The sequence below is a fragment of the Mastomys coucha genome, unplaced genomic scaffold, assembly GCF_008632895.1.
Source record: "Mastomys coucha isolate ucsf_1 unplaced genomic scaffold, UCSF_Mcou_1 pScaffold15, whole genome shotgun sequence".
Taxonomy (NCBI): Eukaryota; Metazoa; Chordata; class Mammalia; order Rodentia; family Muridae; genus Mastomys; species Mastomys coucha.
The window spans coordinates 144,111,266-144,126,966 of NW_022196897.1; the positions used below are offsets into that span (position 1 = coordinate 144,111,266).

Consider the following 15,701-nt stretch of genomic DNA (forward strand, 5'->3'; position numbering starts at 1 on the left):
CATACAGGAGGACTTCCCTACACCCAAGAAGGATTTCCCAAGTCTGAACATCAGACACCGATCCAGAGGCTGCAGGGAAGACGGCTTAAGATGGGCTCCTCCCCAGGAGACCCTGACACACCAGGGGGTGGTGCCATGTTTTTTCTACAGGGTCAAGAGTTTTCCTGGGAAGGTGGCTAGTGGAGAAAATGAGACCTGGGGTTTGCACAACCAGCCCTGACTGGGAACAGGAAACAACAGGACAGATAGGAGCCAGCCATCTGCGTCCAGCCCAGACTTCACAGTATTGTCCTGCTATTTGCAAGGAGCAGTGTCCTGATGATGGTTGTTAGTTTTAGCCATGTATGTGTTAGGGTTGTTTGTTACTGAGCAGTGACTGATACGAACAGTAACATCAGCACCCCTGGGAATACCTTGAGAGGGTATAACCTCACCCCTACCCAGATCCGCCTATCAAAAGCAAGGAGTATGGCCTGGCTATTTGTGCTTTCGGGAAGCTCTCATTAAGAACTATTGACCCAACAAGATCCTCACCCATTGACTGGCACAGGCTGAGCACACTCACTGCACATCTTCCAAGGGCCATCACTGTGTTAAGGGGACTTCACTGTCCCCTTCTCGGAGAACTCCAGCTGGCTTCATTGCTTCACGGGCTCTCCTTATCTTTTCTCCACCCTGGGCCCAGGAGTGCTGCCTCTGCTGTGTGACCTTTGGCAAGCCTTATACTTCTCTGGGCCTGCAGCTACATGGGTAGCCTGCATTCCTAACAGGATTGGAATGGGTAACTCTGCTACCCACTCACATCTTGAAATCTTGGGTTTCCAGACACAGGCTAGCCTGTGCTCACCACGAGGGGCAGGCACTGTCCTACCTGCCCAAAGTTCCAAGGCACACTCTTGATGAACTTGACAGAGCCCTGGTAGATGAAGCCCTGCTGCGTAAGGACATATTCCCGTCGTTCTGCCTCTGAATCTAGGTACACATCATCCGCTGTAGACAGAAGAAAGGAGTCTCAGCTTGAGCTGGCAAGTCAGGAGCCCTACAACATGGCAGCTGGGAGCTAACTCCCTGGTCCAAGCTTCTCTCGATTAGCAAAACTAATTATCAGGTCATATCATTTAGAGACAAGACTGTCAATATACACACATTCCCAGCATGCCCAGAGGTGGGCTGAAAGTAGAACACACACGAATCTACTATGTACTCTCCCATGAACCCTATGTTGAAGATGGGGAAACTGAGGCTTAAAATACTTCCAAACTGAGAAAGAAGACATCCAACTAGACAATGGGGGAGGGGCTGGACTTGGTCCTAATGTTCACTTGTTTTGGTTTGTTTGTTTTTCAAGACATAGTTTCTTGGTGTCCTAGAATAGGCTGACCTCGAACTCACAGAGATCCACCGGCCCCTGCCTTTGCCTCCTGAGTGCAGGGAATTAAAGGTTCTGCACCCAGCTCTGATGTTTATTTTCAGTGTGATCCAGGCCTTGGAGGCCCTCTTAGCACCTCTTGGAGTTGCCTAAAAGTGAGAGGTGTGGCAGATGTGGGGTGCTGGGAACAGAACTCTAAGCCAGCTAGGACAGTGCAGCACTCCCTGGAGAGACAGCACCAGGGCCACCAAGGAAGGGGTCACCACAGTCCTAGGAAGGTGGAGCGTGGCCAGCTTTGGGGTCAGGGAGGCTCCCTGAGACGTGACGGAGGAGGCTGCAGGATGGCAACGTAAACCGAGGGCACAGGTGGCAAAGCTTTGTGCCAGAGAAAACGTGGGCTACAGGATTCCCTGTGACTACCGGGGAGGATACCGACAGAGCCAGGAAGGTTGAGGTTTGGTGGTCAGGCTGGCTTTATGATGTCTGCATTATAAACAGGGAAACTGAGGCTGGAAGGGGAAACCCAGAGCCTCATGATGACTCTGGTGAGCACTTGGCCTGGGTATCTGTTCTCTATGAAGTCCTCTCTCCATCACAGAGAAAATTCAACTATGGTTGATGTCTTAATATCACACAATGGGGCTGGAGAGATGGCTCAGAGGTTAAGAGCACTGACTGCTCTTCCAGAGGTCCTGAGTTCAATTCCTAGCAACCACATGGTGGCTCACAACCATCTGTAATGGGATTTGATACCCTCTTCTGGTGTGTCTGAAGAGAGCAATGGTGTATTCAAATACATAAAAATAAATATATAAACCTTTTAAAAACTCACAAATGACATATTTACTTAAAAAAACCATTTTTTTAAGGGTAGGATCTCATGGATCCCAGGCTGACTTCAAACTCCCTATGTAGCTAAAGACAATCTTGCATTTCTGATCCCCCTGCCTCTACTTCTTGAGTGCTGGGATTACAAATGTGCACTACCTAGGGATCAGACCCAGGGTTTCACATCAGCTAGGTTAGTACCCTACCAACCTAGGTGCATTCCCAACCCCCCTATTTTCTTTAAAAGAAATTAAAATATCTTCATGGTGCCTAAAAGAATGGCAAACTCTAGTCCTGGCTGGACCTACTGGAGAAAGAGTCCTATGGGCTGTTAAGAGGCAAGGTTAGACCTCCAGAGACCTGTACAGTGTCCACACCTCTGCATTGTATCGAGGAAGGCAAGTGCATTGGCACCCTGTGCGCACTGCTCTCTGAATCCAGAGCTGGGACGGGGGCTAGGACTGAAGGTGAGGGAGGAGGAGGGAAGGAGGGGGAGGGAGGTGTGCGTGAGGGGAATGTGTAGGAGGGATGTGTGTGGATTAACTTTACAGCACTGAATTCTGTGGGCACTGAAGGAAGGGGAGAGAGAAAGAGAAAGCAAGGCTCAGGATGACTACATGAAGTGTGGCTAGCACGTGTGGTATATTAGGATCATGGCTCTGACTTCTGGGAAAGCTGACTACACTGGGGGCATGAAGCCATACCCACGCTGGTACTATCCTGTAGCCTTGGATCCAGGGCAGGGGCTCCCATTTCCAGGCAGATCAGCCCTTTCCCATCCATCCTGAAAATTCCCCCCACTACAGCTGTCCCCGCCCAAGCCCAAGTTCCTGCCTCCCCCAGGCCTTGCAATGTGGATCATCTTAGTCATTCATTGTACTGCTGGACTGGGACCCACTCCAGTCCTCAGGGCAGAGTAAGACTGGGCCAAAGGAAGGGGGACATCCCCAGGAGCTGCCCTCTCCCTGTCCTGAACTCTAAAAGCCTGTGGGTTGGCAAGGGTTCTTGCTTCACCCAAACCAACTGTAATTTGTCTCAGCAAAGCCACTTCTGTTCCAAACAATCCCTGCATCATGTGATCTGTGAGACACCACACAGGTCACTTAACACAGGTCAGGGCTATTAACGGGGCACTGGGCAGGTGCAGCCCATGTGGGCAACATACAAGGCATTTGGATTCTTGGAAAGACTGGGCAGTTCTGTTCAGAGCATTGTGCACAGATCTGAAGATGACTGCAGGAGAAACCAGACATTAGCCGATTGGACTATGGTCCTTCTGTGGTTTTGTTGGTTTCAGGGCTGCTGATTGAACCCAGGCCTTCAGGCATGCTAAGCAAACACTAACCACTGAGCTCCATCTCCACTCTGCTCTTTACTTTTCAATTTTTGAGACAGCCTGGCCTTGAATGCACAATCCTCCTGCCTCAGCCTTCAAGTATTAGGATTATGGGCCTGCTATACTAGTCCTGGCCTTTCATGTTTGTTAGCAGCCATCTTGGTAGTAACAACTTACAAGAGCAATGGACCAATTTCTCCAAGTGTATATGGACGGAGCTAAGATTAACCCGAGACCTCAGACAATAGAGTTCCCAGAGTAGAGTCCATGTGGCATGTGTTGAAAAAAAAAAAAAGTGTGTGTGTATGTGTGTGTGTGTGTGTGTGTTGCTGGCATGTATGTCTGTGTATCACCAAGGAAATCAGAATTAGATCTCCTGGAAATAGAATTACAGGTGGTTGTTATCCACCACATGGGTGCAGGGAATCAAACCCTGGTCTTTTGGACAAGTAGCCAGTGCTTTTAACTGCTGAGCCATCTTCCACCCCTACAAAATGGGGTGAGGGGTGTATTTTTAGCTTCATGTGGAAGCGGGAGGGTCAGAAGTTCAAGGTCATCCTCAGCTACACCATGAGCTGGAAGCCAACCTAAATTATATGAGACCTTGCCTCAAAAATAAATGCGTGAAATAAAAAGATAAAAAAGCTTTTCTGGCATCTGTTGGAATTAGAAGTAAAAACCAAAGTAGGCACACCAGAAGGACTTTAAAAGCCTCTCTATCGAGTATGCCATAAAATGTCCCCAAATAAAGAAGAAAAGAAAACAAGCAATGATCCGGGAAAGGGTTTGCCTGACAGCAGAGAGGCCAGACTCAGGGCTAGCCTGAAAGGCCGCTGAATTCCCAGGCTGGACAGCCTGAGGGTGCCCTCCTGCTTCACTGTGTCAGAAGAAAAAGAGAAACAAAACGGTCATACTGAGTGGGTGTTGATGAGATGGGGAAACTGAGTCTGGGAGGTGCGCCCCAGCTCGGCCTCCTCCTGATGCTGAAGCTCAGCTGGGCTTTCTCCTGCTCTCCCCTCTCTTTTTGCCACTGTCCCCTGGATGACTGGAGGAGCTTCCAAGAGCCTCTTAACCTCTCTGAGTCTCAACTTCCTATCAGAGCATCAAGGATGCTGACGTGTCCCCGCCAGCTGTGTAAGGAGGTAGCTATGAGTCAGACTCTGGGCCCTGCTGTACCTCGTTCAGTTTCCTGTCCTTAAGCCAACCTGGATGGGTTTAAATCAGAGCCTCGTGAAGAGAAGGAACACAGTGTCTGGCCCGGGCTGTGAGCTGGCTACCTCTCTCCTAATGGGAACTCCTGAAGCACAACACCGCCTTGTGCCGGCAATGTTCTTGCATTGTAACTGATCCCAGAGGTAATGGTGTTAGGAGGAGGGACCTGATGAATGGAGCCCTGTTCTAACCGAGGGCTGGTTAATTAGCTAGAGGTTGGGGTGGCTATAGAAGTGTTTGGCCCTCTCTCCCTCTCTCACTGCATGATGCGTTTTCCTCCAAGTTGGGTCACAGCAAGAAGGCCCTCACTGGATATGACCCCCTTGGTCTTGATCTTGTACCTCCCAACCCCCAGAATTGTCAGCCACAGTTTTAGCCAGTCTATGGGATTTCAGCCAAATAGATTCAGACATCTGGTTCCTAGTGCTGTAGGAACTCACGGACCTCCAGACCAGGGGTGCATCCTTTGGTGCCGGATAAGTCACCTGGCTTCCTTGTCTATAAACTGAGATGTCAAAAGAATCCTTATTTTGACACTGCCCCACCTAATGCTTATTTTCACCCTCTCTATTGGTTCTTGATGCTCCCCAACTCCCCAGAAAATAGCTCACCTGGGCACCAGGCATTGAAGAGCAGGACGAAGTGGCCGAGCACAAAGCTGGAGCCTTGGTAGCCAGTAGAAGTCTCCAGGCTGAGGCGGTACAGACCAACAGGAGCATTGGCTGGGGTGCAGAGCTGCAGCGCGAGGACATTGTCCTGTTGGTCCAGCACTGAGGCTGACCAGGATCCCTCCTCCACATCGTCAGACAGCGAGAAGCGAGCCTTTGTCCCTGCCTCCTCACTGGGATCTGGGCCTGCAGGGAGGAGATGGCACAGCTGTGAGTGAAGAGTTGACAGGACACTGTCCAGGCTCCCAGGGCTGAGTTCGAGGTCTAGTTCCACCTCCAGGCACCGGAGGAACCTTGCTAAGAGGCTCCATCTCCTTAAGCCTGTTTCTTCATTGGTGAAGTAGCCACGGCTCATGGTGAGGGCCCCAGAAAGAGGACTGTGCAGCTTGGGAGAGCCTCAGTCGTCTGCCTCGGATCTGAGGTGACATCACGTTGGACAGGCTCCGCATGCCTGACTATGACACCAGCAGCAAGCAAGGCGGACATTGCCAAGGACCCTCAGTTCTCTCTGAAGCCTTCTCTTGCATATCACTGCCCCTCCCCGGAGCTACACACTCAGAGTAGGAGGAACCTGGACATCTGAGATCCTGGCTGTAGGCTTGTGTGTTGGGTGGGGAGCATTGGTTTACCGGGGACCCTCTGGCTATGGGTTCTAATCCCATGGTACATGAGGGCAACCATTTCCCTACAGCCTGTAAACCTTACAGAGGGCTCTGACTCTTTGGGCTTTCCCTTTATTTGCCAGATAGTAGAAAGATGAGGGCTAGAGAGGTTCTTATGAGACCCTGGGTTTCTGGGGTCTTAAGGCCTATGGGCCTCTACACTGCTCCATTTCGAAAGATGCTGCTTCCTGGTAGGTGACATCCTATGTCCTAGTCTACACAGACCTCTTCCAGGTAAGGGGTGGCCTGGCCCATGCAGGCAGGCGTGAGTCACAGGAGGGCAGGGCTGGTCACTTCAGCCTTGGGCAGAGAGCGAGGAAACAGAGGAGCATTCTGGCTCGCTGGAAGGCAGCCTGACAGTTTATTTTTATTTCTCCACCCCCTCCCTGTGGCTCTGCCATCCACTAATGACAATACTGGGGCCTGCTCACTGAGGGACTCCCTCCCAGTCTTCACCCCTCCTCCCTGTCTGCCAGCCCAAATATAACCGTGAGCTAATAAGCATGACACGGGCCTCAAGAGCCTGTCTGGGTGCCAGGGGCTGAGTTGGAGGCATTCAAACCCTCCCTGACTTCCAGAGCTGACATTTGGAAAGAAACCAGCCAGCTCTGGAACTCAGAAGAGCCACCCAGCTAAGCCAAGACCCCGAGCCTCTCCTGACACACAGTATCTTCCTCAGAGAAACAGCCTCTCCTGACACACAGTATCTTCCTCAGAGAAACAGGCCTGGACCACCGCGCTGGAAGGTCCTTTCCCAAGTTTGAAACTGGCTTGTAACCTTGTAACAAGAAACTTTGTTTCTCTAAGCCTGAGTTCCACTATCTGTGAAATGGGGCCTTTCTACGCCTGTAGAATGAAGTCATTCTGTCGAAGGCTGCCAAGAAGCCTTAAGAAGGCAAGCCTGGCACACAGTAAGTGCTCAATAAGTAGTTACTATGGCCTATTATTCTCACCAATGCCTTCTGGCAGAGCCAGGGAGGTCCAGTGAGGGCCCATGGAAAGCATTGACAGCACGGACTGGCCTCAGATGTACTCCCTCAAAGGGACACAAAACATCTGAGTTCTTAGGCCAAAGATCAGGCTTTGAGGGCCGAGCAAGACACAGGTAGACACTTTTATGGCAATGAAGTAACTTCACAAATGTGGAAACTGAGGCAAAGGGAATGAGGCTGTTTAGGGGTTAGCGGGACAACTCAGTCAGTCATAATTCTGCCTGCAGCCTCAGCACTGTCCTGACCTTCTCAGAAATGTCCCTGTTTGGGTGATCAATGATCTGGTCACTCTGGTAACCCGCCTGGACCAGGTCCCATGGCCACTGTCTGTTAATGGTAATCCCTAAAGTAGGTCAGGAAACACATGCCCCACCTCTCTATCAGGGAACAGTCATACATGTACTCGTGAGTGCGTGTGTGCACACACAAACACACGCACACACACACACACACACACCTTTCTTCCAAAAGGCTTGCTGGGGGACAGGCAAGGATATACTGTCCCCTGGTCAAACCACTACTTGCGTAGCTGGCTTTGCAAACTTCCTGGCTGTGGTTCTACAAGGTAGTTTTGGTGAGGCCAAGGGTCCCATGATGACCACTTTAGACCTATGTAACTCCAGAGACCCAAGGGGTCTTGGCACTGCCCAGACCACGGTGACAGGCTGGGGAAAGGGCTGCTTCCAGGGTAACACCCTCAATTAGTCTCCCAGCGGCTCCCTTCACCCCCTCGGGCTGGCTTCATCTTATGCCTCTCCACCCTCCACCAGGGGAGGGAACTTCATCATTTCACAAGGGTTGTTTGTCCACTGTGGCCCGAGCCTGCTGCAGAGCCCACCAGACCCCAAACTGCCTACGGAAAAATAAACAGCCAGGGTGGGACCACAAAGCCCTTCAATGAACGGCTTGACTAACTCTCTCCCTTGTCTGGGACTCAGTTTCCCTAAAGTGGTAGGACAGGCTGAGCATAAACTAAAGAGTTCCAATGGAGGAGGAGATCCTCAGCCAGGCTTGGGCTGGGCACTAACTCAAGCCTGGCCTGGTGGGAGCCTGGCTTCCTGGTATTGTCCCTCAGGCTTCCCCAGCACCCGGGAGGGTCTTGGATATCGGACAGGAAAACCACGACAGCCTACAGATGGAAGTGACCCATGGGGACTGGTGAGCAGAGATTAACTTGGGGGTTCAGGAGGTCAACATCCTCCCAGCACTGAACTCCAGTTGCTAAGTACCTTTGTTATACTGCCCAGAAAGAAGAGGCTATGTCAGGGAGGAGAGAGCATGTGGGTGCCCACAGGCTGCTCAGGCTGCCATCTCACCTGTCACCTTGTCACTGAGGGGTACACTGAAGCCAGGCAGGCACTCAGGTAATCGCAGGGTTAAGTGACAGAAAGCTTCAATTCACAGCTGGGTCAGGAACTGAAGACGGCTGTGACTCTAACCACTGTGTGTGACCCACTGAGCGAGTGGCTTAACCATCTGAGCAGCCTTACCTCAGTCTCCCTGTCTGCAAAATGGGAGCCCATTATGCTTCCATACTGGGACCATCGGGGTGGGCGTATAGACTGTTCCACCTTTCCAAGAATGATCCAGCCCGGCACAATCAAACACTACCAACCTTCTGCTCCACAGAGAGTGGAAGGCCAGACACTGGCTAGGACCCTTCGAGTGATAGAAAGGGGCCTACAGGTGAGGGTACGTGGTGTCCCTGGGTGATGGCTGCCTCTGTGGATGAGGAGGGAGGAGGGAAGAATGGAGGGGATATCCTGGCAGCCTGCGGGCTCTAAGATAAGCTTATCAGCGTCCCTCAGATAGAAAGAGCCTCAGCTGGGCTGGGGCGGCCGCTCCTGCTTACTGCTCTTTCTACCCTCAAAGGCCAAAGAAAGCTGGCCCTTAACACCCTTGGGCCAGAATCCCAGCCAGGTGGCCCCTTGCTGACCCTGAGGGAGTGGTTCCTACCAGAAGGTAGACAACTGATTTGGCTTTCAAGGCCACTTTCCTAGAACAGTCAACCAGAGAGATTGGGAATAGGGTGGACATGGTCCAACACCCCTTTGCCCATCTCTGGAGCCTCTGGAGCGGTACAAGCAGCAGCCACCAACATCTACAGGACATTTCCAGGGCCTTCTTACCGAACCCTCCAGTGTGAATTGCTGATGAAACCCAGGCTCAGAGAGCCTAAGTGACTAACTCAATGTCACACAGAAGGTCAGCAGTCCACCCCACCTCTAGTCACCTGGACTTTCCCCACCACCCAGAGCTGGTTTAGATCCCAGAGGCCCAGTGGGCTCTCAGGATCCCTGGTAAGAAGAGATGGGAAGGTTATTCAGTGTGGGAAAGATTATGGAAGATCCTGATGAAACTCCAAGGCAGGGAGCTATGGAAAACAGTAACCCAGTACACACAGGCTTGCAGGGCCCGAGGCGGCCTCTCCCTCTTCCATTCTGAACCTCAGTTTCTCATCTATGAAATGGGGTGAATGACAGCTGAGATTCCCACAGGATGGAGGAGGTCACGCAGAGAGGCGGGAATTCATCTCTCCTGTTTCCATCAGGAGCAGGACACAGAGGGAATCAAAGATACCCACCGGTCACAGCACCAAACATAAGGCTGTCCACGCTCGCCTCGTAGCCACGGCCCTCGAAGTACAGCGTCAGCCGGAAGCGCTGGCCACGCCGTAGCACCAGCTTCTCTTGGCACAGGTCGGCCGTGTGGTGGTCACGTCCATTGGCCTGAATCTCCAAATCACACCTCTCCAGGATCAGCTCTATAGAGACAGAAACAGAGGCAGGCATAAGCCACTGAGGCATCTCTCAGTTGGCTGTGGTCTTACCCCCTGTGCCCTTCTCTAGACCCTGGTGACACTCTCTCACCTGTATAAGCCACAGCCCCAACCCTTGCAACCCACAGCTTCCCATGATCGCAGGGGTCTGGCAAGGCTAAGTATCAACAGGGCTTTCAATCACAAGGCCCTGCTTGCAACCGGAGAGGCCTCTGCCATGACCCAGTCACGTGATCTCCAGCAAGTCAAGTTTCCTGGGCCTCAGTTTCCAGAACCCACCTTACAGGGCCATGGCAAGCATTAAATAAATCAATGTGTGTGAAGCACAGCACGGCACTTCATGCCCATGCTCCTGCTCCACGCAGACCACACACGGTCACAACCCTCAAAGGCTTTTGATTTACACAGGGGTGGGATCTACTGAAAGAACTCAGCATTTGCTGCCAGAACCAAATAACTTTCCCCTTTCCTCCTTATCCCCTCCCCTCCCCTTTCCTCCTCTTCCCTCCTCTTCTCTTCCCTCCTTTTCTGTTCTCTCTTCTCCCTTCCCTTCCTTCCCCCTCCTCTCCTTCCCCCTTTGCTACACAGGATCTCACTATGTAGCCCCAGTCTGGCCTTAAACTCCAGTTTCTCCTGCCTGAAGACAGCCCGAGCCATCCTAACTTTCAATGTCCCGGGAATACCATAGACTAAGGACCAGGCTCAAGGATGGAACCAGGCACAGCCAACAAAATTCAGACTCTGGGAGACCTTCAGCAAAGGACCTGGTTTCCTTAACACATGAAATGCAAGAAGAAGGAAAAAAAAACACCTAAAAGTTTAAAAGGAGACCCTGTAATGGGAAACTGAAGGAGTTCTGCCCATTGTGATGTACGGCTATTATTAAGACCGATTTCACAAGATGATTTTTAAACGTTTACTATGAGCAGGAGACAGGCAGCTGGGAATGGAACTGGTGACAGAGTGGAGAACTGGGGGATTCTGCTGACTTTGTCTCCAAGGAGGATCCTTATTTTTGATGCATGTGTTGATAGACTCACAGCTGATAATGCCATGAGATTTTCTTCTCAAGAACAGCACAGGGCGGGAGGCAGGAGTGGGTTGGGAGAGGAATTTATCACGCTCTCCTCTCTACTATACAGATGCCCAGTATTCTCCAAAAGAAAAGGCTTTAAAACGACAGCCCGGGAGTATTAAGGACCTATGTTTTCATTCTGCTGTGTTGCTTTGTGATCCTAGACAAGTGTTCCTACCCTTGAACCTCAAAGGGCGATAAGAAGTCAAGGCGGGCCCCAGCCCAGAAGAGAGGTGTGTGTTGTGGAAGTTCTAGTCTCAGTTCCAGGAGGAGCTGAGGACCTGGGCAAGCTCTAGGTGACAGGTGGGGGTAGGGGGTGGGGTTGGATCTGAACAGGCTCATGGTCAGGACTAGGGAGTCCTTCTGGACGAGAGTAAGGCACAACACTCTCAGAGATGTAGTGCCACTGAGGGACAGGGTCTCGACTGAGACCCAGGGCAGGGACTGGCCAAAGTCGTCCAGTCCAGTCCAGGTGAAGGGTCCCCTGCTGTGCAAGAATTCCAAATTCAGGGAAGCCCTGGAAGTGCAGAAGCCTTCTCCAAAACCCACCTCAAATGAAATGTCTGAGATCCCGGTCCCACAGCAGGTGCCTTTTTGATTTGGAGCAAGACTTCCTGGTCATGACCGGCCATGCCACAGCAAAAAAGTTAACACCACAAAGTTAAGACCCACAAAGTCCTCAACTTCCGAAGGCTCAGGCAGAAAAAAAAGTCTGTTTTTCTACGAACCCTGGTGGCAACCATCCCCTGGCCTGGGGAGACAGGGTGGAGTACCCCGCCCACACAGGCTGGAGGGTGCAGTAGCCTGGGTTCAGAGTCACAGAGGCCAGTGGGGACCTTGGTGGAGGAAGCCCCAGGGCAGTAAGCCTGGGCTATCTCTGAGGTCCCCCCAGATTTTGGAGATAGGGATGGGAACTGTCTTAGGGATAAGCAGCCCCTTAGGTGACACATCACAGCCTGTTGAGGTTTCAGACAAGGGAGTGACCAAGACCTCACAGCAGGGTTTAACCTCTGGAATTTCCCTATTTGCTTCAGATCCCTCTTCACATGGCCTCTCTTGCCCCAAGTCCCTTCCCCGAGGTCACATTGCAGGCAGATGCCATCCCTGAATGGACTTGACCTGATAGTCAGCTGGGGATTCTGGTCTGACAGTGTTCAGAACATCCTCCATTGTACAACTCCTGACTCATGTGATTCCGTGTGCTTACCATGTACATATGGACACCTGTGAGCACATGAAGGAGGCAGGCAGGAAACGAGCAGGACCCTGGGCCCTTCCCACTCTTCTCAGCCCTGTGGTTGTACCAAGGCTGCTCTGACTGTCCCTAACTTACAGCAAGGAACCCTGAGCTTCAACAAGTGATCAAGATCTGGGCTGGGAGAACACGAGGGCTCAAGAGGACCTGAAAGAACAGGCAGGCCTGGCTTCCGCGGTGTTCCACCAGATACTGGAACGTCCCTTCGATTTGGGACCACAGAATCAGCCAGGAATCCATGCCGGCCAGCATCCCTTCGATTTGGGACCACAGAATCAGCCAGGAATCCATGCCGGCCAGCATCCCTGAGTGGCTCCTCTGCACCTGGCACACAGCAGGGACCCAGCTCTTAATTACTATTGGGGGAACGATGACAGTACCTTACCTTTCCCAGCACACCTTCCGGGTAGCGTTTTCACCTCCTGCAGAGGGCAGAATTAACGGCTATGCCCTGGGGTGGGGAAAACTGAGGCCAACAATTCAGGGCCTGCAAGGTGCCTCCCATTGGCCCACCTGTCGCTCTCCTCTGGGGACTTGGAGACAGCCCAGCCTGCTCCCGACTCTACCTCCCCACGGACCAGGCACTCACCCTCGGCCATGGCCAGGCTAGCGGCGACAGCTCAGACGCGGCGGGACACTCAAGCGAGGATCACCAGTGCGGTGCTGCGGGCCAGCCGCGCGGCGCGAACTTATAGCCCAGGGCGGCCGGGCGGGCCCCGGGCGGGGCGGGGCGGACACCGCCGTCTGTCGGTCCGGGAACTAAGACTGTCGGGAGCGCCCCCTGCTGGACACAGGGCGACCTCGGAACAGACGCCTGGAGCGCGCGACGAATACCCAAATCAGACCAAGGCCACACTGAACATGAGACAGATAGATATGACTCTCAGGCCAAACCAGTGGCCAAGAACAAACACCTCTCCACACACATAATGAATATGCCACACACAGATACACGTGTACATACATACCACATTCATATATACACATGCACATAAACACATGTACACTATACACATACATACTGCTTGCAAACACAGGAACACACCATACACACATACACATGGAGCAGACACACACATAACCAAGCCGACAGGTAGTCATAGAGATCCACACATAGTCCCACAGAATCAACTAACACTTTTGGATACACAATGATTAAATCAACATCCTACACTAAGTCACATTGCAAGCCCAGACAGCCAGGACATAGACATAGCCAGACATGGGGCTGGGTTCCCATTAAGCCACATATAGCCCTCAAATGTGTAGGTATCTGGATGTGGGAGCTTACAGACTCTTGGCAGACAGGGGCACAGGTACTAGCATGCGGACACCCACAGACACCCATATCCTTCCTGACCCACCCAGCCACTCATTCTGTTAATCCCCCTCCCACCCATTGCTGGCCCATCCACTCCCCAATCCCTTTTCCCATCCCCTCCCCGTGCTTCCCTTCTCTGTAGCCAGCCCACTGTGACCTACAGCTGGAAGAGCCCAGGGACCATACCTCTGACCCTTCTCATGGACCAACTGCCATCCTGGCTTCTCTGATGCCAACTTGCTATGCTCCCTTACCACCATGGAGCCTGAATGGAGGACTTCCTGAAAAGGCCTAAGCCTGTGGATCCCCCTAGCCCCTTTTCTGGAACACTATGCATGACTGGCCACTTTGACCTGAGAAGACACCCTCAGGCTTTATTTGAGTGTGACTCAGGGTGCCGGGAGACAAGCCCATACAGTCCTTGGGGACCCCAGGGTCACCCACTTTATGGTGGTCGTTATAGAAATTGCTCCCTGTGACTGGTGAAGGATCGGAGGGAGGAGCTGGCGAGTGACCATCAATCAGGCAAGAGGCAATTCTTGATTACCCACTCTGCCCCTGACAGCTAGGGGCTCAGGGAGGTATCTCATCTTTGGGGGCCTCCATTCCATCCTGAGAGGAATAAGAATTCATTCTGCACGAGTTTGAATGGGGAATAGTCAAAGTGGCCAATGCCCAGGGACTCTTGAGCCCAGACTGGCCTGAGGGTGTCAGCCCTGTCAGAGAAGGTGAGAGATGTCTCTGTTGACCTTTCCAGTCATGCATTCTTCCTACCTTTGTCTCCACCCTGACTGCCTCAGAGAACAGGAATGTTATGAAGTTGTCCAGCCCCTTGATCCAACGACCCTAGGGCCCATAGCTAGCCCCTCTAAGGCTGATGTGGAGGCCCTGTCACTCTTGCTATCACAGTGTCCCTGTGTCCCTATTTGTATGGTGGCAGCCCCTCCTCCTTAAAGCCCCGTCTGGGCTCCCCAACAGTGGTGTGGCTTGGGCCTCCCTTAACCTTTGCGTCTCCCACCCGTACAATGGAGGCATGCACTGGGTCACCGTGCACGGGGTGAGAGGTCCGGATGGGGTCAGACCTTAATGGAAATGAAGCAGGCATTAGCAAGCTGTGATTCACTGAGCAGATGGTAGGGGTGTCCCACCAGTTATTTAGGGTGCCTGTGAGGGACTAGGCATGAAACTGCTAACTTGCCCCTTACTCCATGGCCAGCCCTGCATCCTTTCTCTGTTTCTCTCTACAGAACTATAGCACCTGAGTGATGACTTAGGGCCTTAAGCCACACTGGGCTGGGTCCATTGACTTAAGTAAGGTGTCAGGCAGGGACCAGAGCAGAGCTGGACTCAGAGACTTGGTTCCCAGTCCTGTGACTTGGGTCCCTTGCCCGATTCTGACTTCAGTTTTCAGTTTTCAGTTGAGAAAGTCTGTGAGACCCTGCTGTGTCATACCTCACAGGGGCAGATAAGACTCAGACGTGGGGGCTGGAGAGATGACTTTCGGTTGGGGGCACTGGCTGCTCTTCCAGAGGACCTGGGTTCAATTCCCGATCCCCACATGGAAGCACAACTGTCTCTAAGATCTGACACCCAGGGCCCACATGGAAGGTCACAACGGTCTGTAACTCCAAGATCTGACACCCTCACACAGACACCACACACCCACACAGAGAGATCCACATGGAGGCAAAACACCAATGCACATAAAACTAAATTATTTTTTAAATTAAAAAAATAAGACTCAGAAGTGCCTTGGTAGTGAGGAGAAGGTGGTCAAGGGTTGCAGGTCCCTGGAGAGCACTGTGTGGAGCCCTTTGCCATACTTTGCTGGGAACAGACTGTGCAGTTGTTCGAACAGGAAGAGTATGAGCTCGCTATTGCTTGTGGGAGCATCCTCAAGCTGTTAGGCCTCTCTGAGCTCTGGTTCTTCCCTCTGTGAAACAGACACATTTCCAGCTGAGGGGATTAGATATTGCCTACCCGGTGTTGGTCACATAGTAAAGAATCAATGAACATCACCAGGAACTTCCTTATGATGATGTCTGCAAAGAGTCTGGTACCTCCTCGCAAAGTGGGGTTCCCTAGGGATGAGAAGCAGGTCACAGTGTTGAACAGTTTGCTGGGATGCTCCAGAGGGCTCCCTGTCCCCTGAGGACTTTGTGTGCCTGAGCCAGAGCACTGAATCCTATTGTCCTCAGTACTGG

At 52.2% G+C, this 15,701-nt stretch overlaps 1 protein-coding gene across 2 annotated transcripts in view; it reads right to left on the reverse strand.

Moving 5' to 3' along the window:
- Positions 1-12,901, reverse strand: part of Tgm2 (transglutaminase 2) — a 29,446-nt gene extending 16,545 nt beyond the window's left edge. Inside the window, exons 1-4 of one of the 2 annotated variants that reach the window (XM_031372575.1) lie at positions 12,766-12,901; positions 9,652-9,831; positions 5,357-5,599; positions 872-990 (exon numbers count right to left, since the gene is read on the reverse strand). In XM_031372575.1, coding sequence (XP_031228435.1) covers positions 872-990; positions 5,357-5,599; positions 9,652-9,831; positions 12,766-12,775 — 552 coding nt within the window. In that variant the 5' untranslated portion in view covers positions 12,776-12,901. Of the gene's footprint in view, positions 1-871; positions 991-5,356; positions 5,600-9,651; positions 9,832-12,561; positions 12,577-12,765 lie in introns of those variants that run through there. The other variant, XM_031372576.1, reaches the window with a different exon arrangement.
- Positions 12,902-15,701: the final 2,800 nt, after the last annotated feature.